Raw genomic sequence first — 17,143 nt, 5'->3', positions numbered from 1 at the left:
TATTCAAAATATTTCTTACCCACACTTCACCATAAGGTTCCAAGGTGGGATACAACAATATAATATACAGCTGTTTTTATTTAAAAACGCACACCATAATAATGCCAAAATTTGCTAGGATTAAAGAGCACAAATGCTTCAAATGTATGCTGAAAGCTACAGAGGTGGTTCTTAGTCAGATCAGTAACAGAAAGCAGTGCTGTTACTGCCTGCTACATCTGCCCAGTTGTAAAAGCAGCAACTTATCCAGTACCACCAAAATTGAAACTCTTTTTCTTGCTTAAAAACAATCTCAGATTCTGTAATTTATATCAAGAATACAGAGTTAATCTGCAATCTGATGCACATTAATCTTAAGAAAGCAATACCTTGAGAATGCTGATCCATTGGACTAGGAGGAGGTCCCATTCCTGTGTGCCCACCAGCCCTCATTCCCATGCCCTTCATTTGGCTGTAACGAGGATCCTCAGATATTCCCTTCTCATGCATGGAATCCATTGGCTGCAACAACAATATAAAAACAAATATCGAAAATCCATTTAAATAGCTGTTTCACTGGAACAGTTTCTAAGTGTGCACGATATGAAACCAATGGGATGTGCAAACCAGCTTATTGAGAACTGCTACTACACACATTTCACTGAACATTAAAGTTCCGTTTCTAAACACCTGTCGGTTAAGGTGCTCTTGCAGTGTGTGTGACTTAGGTAACAAGTATGCCCACCAACACTGCTAAGTTTCTACCTTCTTTCAAAAATGTACAAGATGGCCTAATTTTAAAAGATGTATGGACATTTCACACAGCAAGATAGCAATGAAACACTTTTCAGAACGGAAAAATTGCCTGAAACATTGGGGGTTAACACAATCTGGAAAAAGGCAAGTCTCAGTACCACGTAGAAACAGTCACCTGAAGCCCCAGGATGTGGTTAAAACCAGAGAACTAAAATATTAAATTTCTAAAGAATGGACCTGCGAGGGGAAGGCCTCTATTTCTTATGCTGAAACATAAGACTGAGAAGAGATGTGCTGCATTTTACTGGGGAGGGGACGTTGAAAGAAGGAAGATTGCGACAAAGATCACTTGATTTTCCACACCAGGAGAGCACAGCAGTATATCATATATACACAAAAGCAAAGCAATGTTGTGGTTTATTACCTTATGCATCTGATGCATGTTGTCCTGAGAATAACCTCCGGGCCCTTGTGGTGGTATAGGGTGTCCTGCTGATGGTGGCCCGGGGCTGGGGCCCATCATGCTATGTGCAGAACCTGGAGACGGTCCAGGGCTGGGGCCCAGCATAGCACCAGGAGAAGGTCCAGGCCCAGGAGAAGGCCCCGGACGAGGCGTTCCTCCCATTGGAGGATCAGGAGTAGACATTTTCAACGATGTTGTTCAAGATAGTATCCTAGGGCAAGATAATTCATTATTAGTGAGAAACAAAGCCCCCGAACCATTTGTGTTTCATTGTCAGAGGAAAAATACATGATCAGTGGTTCACAGCATGACATAGTTATGTGCTGCTCTGGAAATATCACCATTTGTGCTTAGGGGGAAAAAAAAAGAGAGAATAACCGGAGTACCTTTGGATAATGACTGGGACTTACTTCCACCCCACCCATGGATCAGGGCCTTTATGCTCACAGGAAATCTTTCAACCAGGTTAACGTGACGCAGATAAACTGGCTTTATTTCCTGGTGTTCGTGTATTTTCTTCCAAAGCCCCCCTTCCATTTCTCCCAGCATAGTCTGTTCAGAAGCCTCTTACCTGTCACTAGTTCATGGACAGCCCTTCCATGTTTTTCACAGAAGGAAGCTGCGTTATCTGCATCTCCCCATCCCCCTGGCTGAGTAAAGATGTGTGGCCTTCTCTCCTCGCCTTCCCCACAGTCTTTGTCAGTAGCGTTTTCAGCCAGCTGTACCTCTTACCCCATTTGCCTCCCTGCCACTCCCCAGTTGAATTGCAGCTCACCAGCTGATACCATTCCTAGGAGCTACTGGCTAAAGGCAAGCCCTGCCCACGCGGTGCCACAAGTCCTTTCTTCCAATTTCCCGAAGCCTACACAGCAGCATCCTACTATTAAGGTTATTGTACAAAACACCAGCTGGCTTTTGCTTCTTCTGTTTCCTAAAAAAGATACAATCTGATACCATTCAATTGATATTGTTACATCAGAACGAAGGATAATACCCGCTCCTGGCTAGAATCCACTTCCTTCTCTCATCACCCAGTACAGTGGTACCTCGGGTTAAGTACTTAATTTGTTACGGAGGTCCGTTCTTAACCTGAAACTGTTCTTAACCTGAAGCACCACTTTAGCTAATGGGGCCTCCTGCTGCTGCCACGCCGCCAGAGCACAATTTCTGTTCTCATCCTGAAGCAAAGTTCTTAACCTGAAGCACTATTTCTTGGTTAGTAGTGTGTAACCTGAAGCATATGTAACCCGAGGTACCACTGCACTAGAAAGCAGGGCCAGTCACCTCAGGATAAGCCAACATTTCTCAGTTCCTCCTTTTTATCATTAAATCTACCGGACAGACACCAACAGAGAGTTACTATGGCTGTTGTGTCCCAAGCCCTCCAGGACTTTAGATGAGAGTTACGAAGTGTCTGTACAGACACAGACAGCTGGAGTCTGCCTTAGGGATCCCATATTCTCCAGCAAGGCCTAGATAGAGCCCAGTCCAAAGATCGCCTGAACCCTTACATTACAGCTGAGATCATTATCACTGAGATCATCTGCAGAAGAGTTTCTAGTCGTTCCCCAAGTCGGTGAGGCTTGTTTGAAAACAATGAGAACCTGAGTCTTCAGTGTCATTGGCCCTGTCCAGTGGAACATGTGGACAACAGAGATTCAGTGGAGGCCCTCTGTGCCAACTTTTAAATGCTTACTGAAAACTTTTCCATTCCACCAGGCCTAGGTATGTCCCCCACAACGGTCTGTTGGTGTTTGTTTTTAATTTCTTTTTGCTTTTCAGTAGTTGTTAGTTTTCTATAACTTTACTGTCTTGCTTTATGTTTTTTTTTTATTGTTGTAAAGCCACTGTAATATATGTTTATGCTACAGCAGTAAGTACATATGTACATACATACATTCCCTGTGTTTGGATTTTGAACTGCCCACACCTTGCCTCTCATTGTATCACGAGTTTGGACATCAGACTACTGTTGGGACTGTGATTCTAGTAGTATCCCTCTGCCTGTGTGTCACCTGAAGCAGAATATTTTCCATCTGATCTTCTTTACCACTTTCTCTCACACCCAGAAATTTTATTTGTGCGAAATTCGACTTAAGGCTATGCCCAGAAGCATCCTTACTTAACAACATATTCCTGTAGAAAACACTGCCTCTTTAAGACATATTTTGCGGGAAAGTGGTTAACTTCATTTAGAATGAACATAAATTGCTTTAATTTAAAACTGATACCTCGTTTTACACACGTACATACAAAACCCAATGAACCTAACCATGGGGACCCTAGCTTTCTCCACTATCTAAAAACTGTTAGCAACATGAAGCTTTTGTTATTTTAACAACCTCTTTTCCATTCCTAACTACAGAAATGCTGATAAGTAACACAAAATCTATCCAAAATAAAACCCTGAAATGTATTTTGTCAAAGTCTCTCATTTTTTAAAAACAGCTGAAATATACATGATTTTTTTTTATCCTTTAAGTTCACCTACCTGTGAACTTCAGGTTGTTTGTTAACTCATAGCAGTTGTCCACCGTGGCAATGAGCAATTTCTTTGAATTGTCAGTATCTATTCCAATGCTGTAGAAAAAACCACAACTGCACTTACTTTTCTGTTTAAAATATGTACACCGTAGCTTTTCAAGGACACCAGATTCCGACCAAAAAATCAACACAGCGACCCGATATATAAATGTTATATATAGGTAAGCCTTTCTAGGATCGTGCCAAACACTAAGAATTGCTGCATTCCAGTCTAGGCAAATCACACATTTAAATACTTGCACAAAAGAAAAGCACCCCCCAAAACACACACACAATTTGTGATATATTTTGAAACAGGCACTCTAATAAATTTCATTAATTTATTTATTTAGTAAATGTTATTATTATTTCTTACATCACCCTGGGGTCTCTGATGAAGAGAGGTCTTAAATCGAAATAAATAATGCATATTAATGTGCCTGCACCTGAATATAATCATTTAATATTATTGTCGGGGTTGCTGTTGCTGCGCCGGCAACTGAAAAGCATTTATTAAGGTAATCCCAAGAAAAATCCTACTTAAGGGATCCAATATCACCTATTAAATCCAGTTAACCCTTCATTATCTTCAGTACTCATTTAAGGACACATACAAAAGACCACAGAGCCTAGGACTTGCTGATCAGAAGGTCGATAGTTCGAAACCCTGCAACGGGGTGAGCCCCCTTGCTTGGTCCCTGCTCCTGCCAACCTAGCAGTTTGAAAGCACGTCAAAGTGCAAGTACATAAATAGGTACCGCTCCGGTGGGAAGGTAAATGGCGTTTCCGTGCACTGCTCTGGTTCACCAGAAGCGGCTTAGTCATGCTGGCCACATGACCCGGAAGCTGTACGCCGGCTCCCTCGGCCAATAAAGCGAGATGAGCGCCGCAACCCCAGAGTCGGCCACGACTGAACCTAATGGTCAGGGGTCCCTTTACCTTTACCAAAGACCAAGTTAACATAAGGGATGTGGTAAGGGTATTTTTAATGCATGTGGCTCCTTGAAAACACATAAGATAAAATGGAATGCTTAAAATGCTGGAACAATGCTGGTTCTCCTAAATAGCACTCATCTGATTGTGTGTGTAAGGGGTGGCTAACCTGTAGTACTCCAGATGTTGTTGGACTACAACTCCCATCATCCACAGTCAGCATAGATCAGGCATGGCCAAACCTGGCCCTCCAGATGTTTTGGGACTACAACTCCCTATGCCTGGCATAGACAATGGTGAGGGATAATGTTGCAGTTCAGCAGCATCTGAATGGTTAAAGGTTATTTTTTAAAAAAATGATATTTATTAAGAATTTTCAAATTACAAGAAAAACAAAGAGAAGAAAAGAAAAACAAAAAAACCCCAACCACAATCAAAAAACAAAAATAAACCACAAAAATTTAAAAACAAATCCAATATTCCCAAATCCTTAACTGTCATTGCCTTATTTCATCGACCTCCTCACACCTCCCTTTTTTGTATTCTAGTTATTCATTATCACAGCAAATCCTTTCCATTTTTCATAATATTCTGTCATTAAATTACCTTAATCTATTTTAACCTTATCTTACTATCAAAAAAACTTAAAACTTAGATCTTATTTACCAATTTCTCATAACCATAACATATTCTTACATAATTCTTTTAACATTTCTGCTAAAGCCAAATAATTTCATTCCAACATTTTTCTAAAATTCATCAATTTTATAAAACAATCCTAATAACATTTTTTAAAACTTTCTTCCAATCTTCATCCAACGTCTCTTTCTCCTGGTCCTGGGTTTTGTCAGTCCTTTCTATCCCATCCATTTAGCTCATTAACCTGGTAATCTTATGTCCGAGGCCCTTCAGTCTCTTCCATGTCCCTTCCGCAGATCTTCTTCATATCTATACCTGTACTTTACTTTATCTCCTGCTCCATTCACTCGTGGAAACTCCAACTTAACAGTATTTTTGCCCCATCTCGAGAAATCAGCCCCTTTTCTATAGTCCACACTAAATTCCATATGGTATTTAAAAATATGTTTCAAAGTCCCTCCAGAGTTAAGAGCCCCCACAACCCCAAACATCTCATGGCCCATTGCCAGACTTGAAAAATCAAAACGTCCCTGCATGGGGGGGGGGTCCTATCCAACCCCCCATTTCCAAACCAAACAAAACTCTATCTCTCCAAATCTGGCTTTTTCCAAGTTCATTTGTCAGTTCCAACAACTCATGTTCCTGCTGGGCCACAGCTCCCTCCATCTTTGCCAGCCGAGGTCCGGCAACATCCTCCTCCCTCGTCTAATCTGTCAGAGCACACTCTTGAGTTAATTCCTGGGTGGGTTCTATATAATTACCCACTGCCTGTCCAAAGTTTCTGATCGCAACAGTCATCAAGTCCGTCTTCTCATGTAACTGTTCCAGTAAGGCACTTGTTTTGCAGAAAGCATGTACCAGGGCTTCTGAATACCTTGTTATGCAAGGTCAGAAGTCTGTTCCCACGATCTTAATCTGTTACAGCTGCAGAGCTCCCCAGTTCAAATTTCGTAACAGTTTCACAGGCTCCCTCTAGGGGAAGAACTTCTATTTGTATCCATCTCTTTTCTTTTTTTATTTTTCTTTTAAAAGCAGATCTAATAACAAAGTTTCCTTTTTCAGATATTTTGTCAATATTTGTTCCTTTAGAATGCGAAGGAGAACAATGGAATCACTATTTTTCTCTTCTTTTAACTGACTGTCAAAGACGTTTGTCTATAGTCAATGAACTTCCCAAGAACGTCAGTCCTGACACTCCGCTCCCAGGTTAGAGATGGTGGAAAATTACTTTTCTTACACTCTCTTCTGCAGGTTTAAGCAGTCCGGAAAAATTCCCCCCTCTTCTCCTGCTTCCGAAGGGGGTTCAACAATTTTAAATGATGGAAGTCAATCCTTTACAAACGTTTTTCTGAACTCTAGTTTGCCATGTCTTTGCTTTAATCTATCTACAAGAAACAGAAGGTTGACTTCCTGTTTAGACCTTCCCGTTTCAGTACCAAATTAACAAGAATTTCTTAGTCCAATTTTCCTTTCTACTCACAAGTCGTTGTTTAAAGTCCAATTGTCCAAAATTGAGCTACTCACGGGTAGTTGTTTTAATAGCCAAATTGTCCCAGGAAAAAGGCAGCGCTCTCCGGCAACGACTGCGCGGCTTCGCTCCACGGAAGAAGCAGTTGACTCTCAGCACCGCACCACTAGCCCCTCTTCGCTCCGGAGCCCGTTATTGGGTTCCTTTACAAGTTGGGGGGCGCGAAAGGTGCCCGCCGAGTCCCATGGTCAAAGGCTTCATCCGCCTGTGATTTTTCAAAGGGTCCCCGCTTCGCCGTAGCGGAAAAGACCCGTTTTCCATGGAGCCCGTCCCTCCAGATCAGAGGGAATCCGCCATTACCGATGGCGCCATCCCAGAAGTCCCCTGAATGGTTAAAGGTTAGCCACCCTTCCTTTAAAATCTTCTCGTAGGATTTTTTAAAAAAATGTACATTGCATTAGTTGCCGGAGATGATGATTAATGGGGTCAGGACATGTGTGGAGGCAGAATTTGTTTTCATCCCACAGTGGTTCAGAAGAAAATTGCTATTCTGAAGCTAGTGTTTCCTAAGGAGAAAAGCTAGCCAGGGGTATAAAAAAACAGCCTGTAAGGATGCCAAACTCTACAAGCATGAGGGGAACCACAGGTGATGGAAAGTCTCAGCCCCAGTTGAGGTAAACAGTTAAACAGACCGGTGAAAAGCATCTGAGAACAGTGTTCAAAATTTCCCAGGCGCCTTTTGCTACTAGCGTGGGTTCAATTGCGATTAAATGGAGATATCTGGGTTCCAGGATGGCAACAACTTCTGCCTTAGTTCATAGTTAATACAATTTCCGTTGTGTGTGTTTCTTCTTCTTCCATACTGTGACAAGTGAATTGCTGTAAGAGTCAAGCAATGTAGTTGAGATCATAGAATTGTAGGGTTGAAAGGTACGAAAGTAATCTAGTCCAACCCCCTGGCAAATTGACATTCTGCTGTAGTGACCGTAACATATGATTGGCACCTAGCTTATAAATCTGAGTTTCTAACACTGCGTGAGAAGGAGGTACATACTACAATCTTCAATTATCTGAAGGTGTGTCATAAGGATGATGGAGGAAACCTGTTTTCTATTGCTCCAAAAGGTAGGAACCAATGGATTCAAATGACAGGAAAGGAGACTCCGACTAAACATTAGGGATAATTTTCTGATCTGTTTTGACAGTGGAACAGACTACCATTTTTAAACAGATGTTGGGTTGCCATCTGCCAGTGATTCTTAGCTGTGATTCCTGCACAGGAAGGGTTGAGCTAAACTGACGCTTGGGATCCTTTTCCAACTTGATGATTTAACTGATGTGAAGAGAGAAGGATCCCTTAAACCAGTTAATGGATCTCAGACAGGCAACCATATTATGCACACGCACTTCCCAGCCTCATGAATAAATCACTACTTCCATTGACCTTTATCACTTCTAAAGCTAACACATTCACTGATGCTAACACTAATAAGGAATTGCTTTTAACCAGGAGTTGAAGCTCATAAGCACTCCTAGTTGGTAGCTAACTATAATTAATTAAGATGTTTGACTATGATAATCTTTACCTAAGCTTCAAGGGGAAGCAGTGGGGGAAATTTGCACAAAATTCTTTAGGTTGTTCCCTTTATTAAGTTGGCGGGGGGACAGAAACAAAAGGATGGTGGCAAAAAAAGATGCCTAGGCAGCACTGCATTTATTGATGCAGGCAACTAAAGCTTTATAAAGAGAAGATTTTTCCATAGTTTAAGGGAAAATTTGCAGCTTTGACAAATATAAAGAAATATCATAATACCCTCACCTATAGTTCAAAAGAATACTTAAGAATTCAGTGGGACTTCTAGTTAAGTGTTTCTAGGATGACAGTCCTTAAACACTTAACACAGTAATAGAATGCTTTCTATGGTAAACATGCGACTTTATTTAAAAGATTCATGTGCCATTGTCACTGGAAGTTCAGATGGGTGAGAACTAGAACAGAACTTTAATAAATCTGTTAGCTTTTTGGAGCTCTCTTAAGCCCCCACTCACACCTTTTTTACACAAGTTGTTAAGGTTGATTTAAGCCCCTCCCTTGCTGTTATATTTGAGTCCGTGTTAAAAACTCAGATATATAAAAGGTAAATGGACCCCTGACAGTTAAGTCCAGTCGTGAATGAGGTTGTGGCACTCATCTGGCTTTACTGGCCGAGGGAGCCGACTTTTGCCCACAGACAGTTTTTCTGGGTCATGTGGCCAGCATGACTAAGCCGCTTCTGGCGAAACCAGAGCAGTGCACGGAAACGCCATTTACCTTTCCGCCGGAGCGGTACCTATTTATCTACTTGCACTTTAACTGTTAGGTTGGCAGGAGCAGGGACCGAGCAATGGGAGCTCACCCCATCACATGGATTCGAACCGCTGACCTTCCAATTGGCAAGCCCAAGAGGCTCAGTGGTTTAGACCACAGCGCCACCCACGATATATAAGCTACCATATTTTTTGCTCTATAAGACGCACCAGACCACAAGACGCACCTAGTTTTTGGAGGAGGAAAACAAGAAAAAAATATTCTGAATCCCGGAAGCCAGAACAGCAAGAGGGATTGCTGTGCAGCGAAAGCAGCGATCCCTCTTGCTGTTCTGGCTTCTGGGATAGCTGCACAGCCTTCATTCGCTCCATAAGACGCACACACATTTCCCCTTACTTTTTAGGAGGGAAAAAGTGAGTCTTATAGAGCAAAAAATATGGTAATCACCAAATGGCTCCTTAAACCTAGGTTACAGTCGCCACAATGGAATGTCTAGCTGTCCCTTTTTGGAGTTTCTTCTTATTCATTTCATTTCTAGACCACTTTATATTTTGAAGAGAAAAAAATCTCAAAACAGTTTACAACACATTAAAACAAGCCCATTGCCATAAAATGTGCTCCCCACTCCTACACTGCACTATGCATAAATGTAATAAGAGTAATGCTTCTGTTACAGTTTTGAAAAGGAAGACATAAACATATTCACTTGTACCAAAGGAGGCCTAAATTCAAATATTTATTTATCAAATAATTTATATTCTGCCTCTTAGCCTTATATGAGCCCCCAAGGCAGCTCAAAATTGCATGTTAAAACAATAATACAGCATTAAAATATAAATAAAATAAACAAGAGAATTAAATGCCAGAATCAAATCGAATTAAGTTCTCAAAATTTGCCAGCCACATTTTGCGATTGGTGTGTGAATGCAATTATGACCACATGGAGATGTCTGGATGCCGGGGTGGGAACTGACATCTCCATCTGATTGGCTCCTCTAGCTTTCTTAAGCAGGTAAGCAGAAGAGCTTATTCATTGCATTTATATCCCACCTTTTTCTCTAGGTAGTATAGTACATGGTTCATCTCCTCCTCAGTTAATCCCTACAATGACCCTATGAGGTAGGTTTAGAGGCTGTAACTGACCTAAAATCACTCAGCAAAGTTTCATGACTGAGTGAGGATTTGATCCTAGTCCGACACTCTAGCTACTAAACCCCACTGGCTTGCTTGAGTACTTCTCTTATGGGCCAGCTATCTAAATTCAGTAGGCAAATTAATATGGGCAAAGCAAAATGTCACTTAGAGAAGGATCTGAAATATTTTCCTTGGAGATTGCTTTTGTTTTATTCTGGATTGTTTTATATGTTGTAAGCTGCTTTGATATTTTCCCCCCTTAAAATAAATAATAAGAAACTCCACGGCAAAAAGAGTGCCTAGGCATTTCATTGTGGCAACTGTAGGTTTAAGGTGGCATTTGAAGATTAGCTAATATATCTGAGATTCTAACACTGCTATCATTCTTCTAACTGTGCCAAGGAGTGTGCAAAATTAGCCAGGCACATTTTGCACCTGGTTTTCAACCAGTTGTGACCAAGTGAAGATGCCTGGGCATCAAGATTGTGCCTGGCATCTCCACCATCAGGAGCTGCATTCCTGGGGATCATTGGATTTGGACTGTTTTAACACACCAATACCCCACACTGTAGAATTCTATCAGTTATATTTTATCTGCACAATTGGATTGAATTTCTGGAACCAAAATGCTTTTTGTGCAGCCTGAGCAGGAGCAGTCACCACTAAGAAAAAGAGGTAGGAATAGGCCAATATATGTGTGGACTATCCCTGGATCAAGTGACTTTTCTTCTTTACATTTTCAAAGTTCTTAACCTAGCTCAAGGTTGTCATCTGAACTAGCCAGATGTTTAACTAAAAATCAAGCACAGCCAGTCCATCATTTTAATAATAATAATAATAATAATAATTTCATTATTTATACCTCACCCATCTGGCTGGGTTTCCCCAGCCACTCTGGGCGGCTACCAACAGAACACTAAAAACAGAAAAAAACTTCAAATATTAAAAACTTCCCTAAACAGGGCTGCCTTGAGATGTCTTCTAAAAGTCAGATAGTTGTTTATTTCCTTGACATCTGAAGGGAAGGCATTCCACAGAGCGGGTGTCAATACCGAGAAGGCCCTCTGCCTGGTTCCCTGTAACTTCACTTCTCACAGGGAGGGAACCGCCATAAGGCCCTCGGAGCTGGACCTCAGTGTCTGGGTTGAATGATGGGGGTGGAGATGCTCCTTCAGGTATACTGGGCCGAGGCCGTTTAGGGCTTTAAGGTCAGCACCAACACTTTGAACTGTGCTCGGAAATAAACTGGGAGCCAATGCAGGTCTTTCAGGACTGGTGTTATATGGTCTCGGCAGCCACTTCCAGTCACCAGTATAGCTGCCACATTCTGGATTAATTGTAGTTTCCGCATCATCTTCAAAGGTAGCCCCACATAGAGCGCGTTGCAATAGTCCAAGCGGCAGATAACCAGAGCATGCCTCACTCTGGTGAGACTGTGGGCAGGCAGGGTCTCAGCCAGCGTACCAGATGGAGCTGGTAGATAGCTGCCCTGGACACAGAATTAACCTGTGACTCCATGGAGAGCCGTGAGTCCAAAATGAATACCAGGCTGCACACTTTAAAACTGTCTTGCCCAAAAATGGCAACTATACATTCTGTTTTAGTGATTGTAAACTTGGTTTAAGGAGCCATTAGGCACCTAGATTATATATCTGAATTTCTAACATTGGAGCCACGTACATGTGACATCTGTTTTGCAGTTTATACAATGGCCTGCTTCACACCTAATGCTAAACCACAGTTTTAGGTTAGAAGGATGGGGTGAACCAAGCCTAGGACTTGCTTACTAACCCCTCCTCCAGCACGACTGCAAGATTGGAAGCTTCCATGGTATAGCATTACATATGAATTACAAACTGTAGTTAATGTCAACTACGGCTAGTAAAAACAAGCAGCTTGATAAATCATGGTTTGATGCTGGCTTGTTTCATCTAAGCAGTTAAGACTAACTGCAATATTTCTGGGTTTGGATGTCACAAGCTACAGTTAGTCCAAAATGGGAGCAAATGCTTTTAGTGCCTCTTCACAGCTGCACTGGAGAAGGGAAGCAAACACAAGGCTCGCTCCTCATAAAGCTAAACCAATGAATCAGTGCTATGGATGAATGCATTCAGTATTATTATGTATTATTTCTGAGCCCCAATTATCTCAGCCAGGCAAATATTTCAGTTTTCTGGAGAATTCTGCCAAAAAAAGAGGAGCGAAAGAGTGGCTGCGCTGTTGACAAAGAAAACATTTCAAAAAGGTAATGGGTAACTGTGACCCTTGGGTAAAGTGGCAAGGAGAGACACTGAAGGAGCAAAGGAAATGGTGTGGGTGGGTTGGTGAATGGCACAAGCAATAATAGAAATGCAACTTCCCCAACTAAAGCAGGGTGGGAAAGAGCAGTGAGCATGTGGGAGAGGCTGAAAGGAAAAGGGCACTGTCTGTGAGGAGAGTCCAGAGTAATGGGAAGAATGCTCGTGGTTCAGAAGGGGAGTGCATCTGTGAAGAGAGAAGGATGTGGAGCTCAATTTCCTAGGTTCCTTGAGAAAATGCTGGATGTGTCAATGGCTGGCTCCAGAAGGTGGCCAGACTAAGCAAATGCTGTAGCTGAGTAAGGGGCCTGTCATACCTATCAGGCTGTCATCAAAAGAACAACAGCACAAACTTCCCTTTTGCTCCACTGTGCAATGGAAAATAGCCTAGCTTACTGCACATAACAAGGACTTTGGCAGGGCAAAGAATGGCATTCTCATGACATGTTGGATGTTCAGAGAGACTGAAAGCAGCATCAGTCCGTCATAATCGAAGCACAAGACAGAGAAAGTGACAGATAGTCACACAAATTCACACACTGTATAAACATACTGAGTACTTTGCAATTTGCAGTGGACTCTGGAATGGAGAACTTACTCTGAGCAGCACTTCTAGGTATATTAAACCAGGATGAGGGAGGCTTATGCCATTTCTTTCTTTCTTTTTTAAATGAAGTTTTTCACAATAAAATAAGACAACAGCTTAAAAAGAAACAAGAAGAAAAAAGAGAACAGGAAAAGATACCTCTAAGAACCTCCACAGAGAGACTCCACTGCCTTGATGACATTCCTATTTCATTCAAGGCTTCCAGAAAAACCAAAGGACAGAGGGGACTGGAGGAGGGTAAACAAGGGGCAAGCAAGCCATAAAGGGAGAAGAATAAAAGAAGAGGAATATGCAAAGGAGTGAAGAGAACTAGGAGGGCAGGACAGAAAGAGCCTCCATCCCTAGCTGGCTATAGGAGCCTGGAGATGGGTCACCCATTTATTTAATAAAATTTATTTACCATCCTCTCTCTCTCTCATTCACACACACACACACACACACACACACACACACACACACACAAAAGATTCAGGGCAGTTTACATTTTTTAAAAAATCAATAAAAATACTAAATATCTTGACCAATACCTTCAAAAATTGTGGGAAGAACATGAGAAAATACTGCTATTTTACAAGAAACCACAAGGAATGATGAAGGAGTGGTAGCATTAGGGGTAGCTGGAGAAAAGGTCATGTTGGAGGGATGCATCTGTCAGTCCTTGGGAATAAGGAAGGTAGCTAGAGGCATGCTATAGTGCACAACAGGGTCGGGGAAGAGTCCTGTAACGTCTCTACTTTATGCAGCAAAACTAAAATTCTCATGTTCCTCTTATGCTTGTTATGTATAAGGGTATATGCATGCAGGTCCTTTTAACAGTTACAGCATAAATGAAAGGTGTTTCAAACAATCCTGAATATGCACACTTGTTTAAGGGCTGGATCAGACCAAGGCACACTAGTCCAACACAATTTCCGCAGGGCCTGCAAGACAGAGCTGTTCCACCAGGCCTTTGGTTAGGGCACAGCCTGACTCCCTCCTTTGGCAATCTTTACAATACTTTAGTTTATGGTTGCCATCAATTTTGATTTTAATTAATTCTTATGATGTTTTTATAATGTTTGCACTATTTTAGTGTTGTTAGCCACCCTGAGCCCGGCTTCGGCTGGGGAGGGCGGGATATAAATAAAATTTATTATTATTATTATTATTATTATTATTAATTCACAGCAATCCCAGCAACCAGTTGATACTGGGTAATCCATTAGAAATTGGCTATTCTTCTACTCTGAATAAACAGTGATGCTACAGAGACCTGCTGATGGTAAGTGGAGGAGCAAGTGATCGGCCTTCTCCGTGGCTGCTCAGACTTTGGAACTCCCTCTCTAGAGAAGTTAGACTGGCTCCCTTCTTGCTGTACTTTTGCAAGCAGGTGAAGACTTTCTTGTTCCAACAGGCTTTCTGGAACTGACTGCTTTTAATGAAAGGGCTGGTGCTGGGATGCTTTTATTGTAATTACCTGCATGTTTTTAATAGATCATATATCGAGAGAGAGCTTTATAGATATAGTTTAATTCTATTACTGTTTAATTGGGTTTTTTTTAATTATTAGGACAGCTGCAAATTCCTGCATTGCGGGTGAGTGGACTAGACGACCCTCAGGGTCCCTTCCAACTCTAAAATTCTATGGTTCTATCGTTCTCCCCTATGTTTTTAGTTGTTCCTATTTTATCTGTAAGCTGCCTTGAGTCCCTGTCAGGGAAAAAGGCAGGGTACAAATAAATAACAAGAAGAAGAAGAGTAAGTACTGTCCCTGGAGATGTTGGCTTGAAGCAGGAGGCACTGGATTATAGAAGGGAAGCAAGAATGGCAAGTGAAGGTGTTGGGCTGGTGGGTGCAGGAGGGTGAGTGGGGAATAATACTGGGCTGCTGGTGGCCAATATTAGGCCCATTAGAACTGGTTTTTGGTTGTGTATGGGTGGCTTTAATATAATATCGACATAATAGAATTTTTATTCTCATTTAGGCTGCTACATAGTACAATATAAATCATACCTATCAACTATTATCCTGAAATGTTAACGTAACACTTAAATGTTGCTAATACTGTACCGGTGGGGGAGAACTGACCGCCAATGCATTCACAATACATTATTTATTCCAAACCGGTTGCAAATCCATCCACATGCGTTTCTCTTGGGGGGGGGGCGGATTTTTAACAGTTACCTTTTACAGCTCTGGGGAAGTCGATGGGTTTAGGCGGGTCAAGAGCGGACAAAATGTAAGTGTGATGAGAAATGAATGAATGAATGAATGGACTTAAAGACCTGGATGGCTGGAAACTGCCCCACATCCTCATCCTGAATGATTTTTTTTTTAAAGGACGTTAACTATATCTATGAAACAACACGCCAAAATCGATGCTGAGACTGGGGTGCGAAATGCTGGGAGGGGGTCCTTTGCGGTGGGTGGGGGAGAACATGAAGAAAGGAAGGATGCTGCGGGTGGGGGTGTGCGAGGAGGAGGAGGCGGGGACGCGGGCGCTCGCCTTTATCCGCTTACCCTCAATTCCGCCGACCCCCTCACCCCCACCCGCGCGGCAGGTGAGGCGAAATATCGGCGCCCCCCCCCCACTCCGACCACACACGACGCTTCGAAGGTCATCTCCCCCCCTCCGCGGCCCCCTCGTCACGACGCTCTCCCTCCTCCTTCACACGGCTGTACATTTCTTTCATCCATTCATCCATCCATCCATCCACGCGCGTGCGCGGTCAACCCTCCCTCAGCCCCCACATCCCCCCCCGACCGGACCCCACCCCTTACCGTGCCGGCCCCCGCCAGCCGGGCGGCCCGGTATCTCTAAGAGCGGGCGAGGTGGGGTGTGTGGAGGCGAACAAAGGAGGAGCTGGAGCCGCCGCTACCGCCGCGCGTGTGAGAGAAAGATGCTCTCGCTCCCCTCCCCCACCGCCCCTCTGCCGCGCGTCCCCGACTGAGGGAGCGCTAACCAAGAAGGCGCTCGGCCGCGCTCGCTCACCCAACAGGCAGAACAGGTTTCTCGCCCGCGTGCGTGCGTGCGTGCGCGCGCGCGCGCGCCCATTGGGACACGCGCGTGCTCCCTCTCGCCAGAACCGGCCTTCTCTTTTCTTCCAAGCCAATGGGAAGAGAGCTGTCTCCGCTTGGCAAAGCCAATCAGGGGAAGAGGGGAAAAAAGTCCCCTCCTTCAGTCGCCGGCTGGCTAATAGGGAGACGTCGCATTGTTGTGTTCCCGCCTCCCCCCCCCCTCCGCCAGTTGAATAAGAACTAGAGAGCGTCGGCGTAGCAGAGCGGGGGTGGGTGGGTGGGATACAAGGGACAGCTTCGGCATCGTATCACAGCCGAGCATCTTTCGGAAGGCGGGCTTTCTGACCCTTCATGCCCGCTTCAGCCAATGTAAGCGGCGGAAGGAGAAGGTTTCGCGCTCCTTTGTCAGAGGGAGGGGAGAGGCAAGGCAAAGCGACGGGCGCGCGCTTCTCCGGGGCAAAGTCGCGCGCGGGGCTCTCTCTTCCCTTCCCCCAACACGCGCACAGAAGCCGGCGTCGGCTGATGGTGCGCGTGCGCAATAGTGCCGCCACTGCGGCTGAGATTGTTTGAGGCGGGGGGGGGGGGAGTATGTTTTCCCACGTTCTCCTTTAGTTCCTTTACACATGTCACATTATTTTCAAGCACACGTAAACCCTGTGAGAAGCAACAGGGCAAGCTTCACACACACACACAAAAACACACACGAGAAGGGGTGGGGGAGGCGCTTTTAAATATTTAGTTTTTTTGTTTAGCAGCATTTGTTCCCCGCTTTTTTGCCTACAAAAAAGAGGCCCCTTAAGAGCAGCCCACAAAAAGCAGTTTCATTCCATCATTCCATTAAAATTGATGTGCCGCTTGATTGCAGTTTTTTTAATTAAAAAAACACCAAATTAAAATCTACACTTCAAAATGTGACAAAATAGTTAAAATACTAAAAAAAAAACCCCACAACATTTATTAAGCACATGTTTAGGCTTGCCCAAACAAGAACGGTTTTATTATTAATTAATTAATTAATTTTTATTGCTGCCACATACAC

The 17,143-nt window shown here is 43.3% G+C and overlaps 1 protein-coding gene across 4 annotated transcripts in view; it reads right to left on the bottom strand.

The window, feature by feature from the left end:
• SMARCA4 (SWI/SNF related BAF chromatin remodeling complex subunit ATPase 4) overlaps window positions 1–16,176 on the bottom strand; it is a 66,102-nt gene extending 49,926 nt beyond the window's left edge. For all 4 annotated transcript variants that reach the window (XM_083482896.1, XM_083482897.1, XM_083482898.1 and 1 more), the window contains exons 1-4: window positions 15,868–16,176; window positions 3,690–3,778; window positions 1,160–1,409; window positions 369–501 (exon numbers count right to left, since the gene is read on the bottom strand). In XM_083482896.1, the coding sequence (XP_083339022.1) occupies window positions 369–501; window positions 1,160–1,381 (355 nt within the window). In that variant the 5' untranslated portion in view covers window positions 1,382–1,409; window positions 3,690–3,778; window positions 15,868–16,176. The remainder of the gene's footprint in view (window positions 1–368; window positions 502–1,159; window positions 1,410–3,689; window positions 3,779–15,867) is intronic.
• Window positions 16,177–17,143: the final 967 nt, after the last annotated feature.

This window comes from Podarcis liolepis (assembly GCF_965112155.1).
Source record: "Podarcis liolepis genome assembly, chromosome: 17".
NCBI lineage: Eukaryota > Metazoa > Chordata > Lepidosauria > Squamata > Lacertidae > Podarcis > Podarcis liolepis.
Note: the sequence above shows the minus strand (reverse complement) of the source record. Positions and strands in the feature narration are given on the sequence as shown.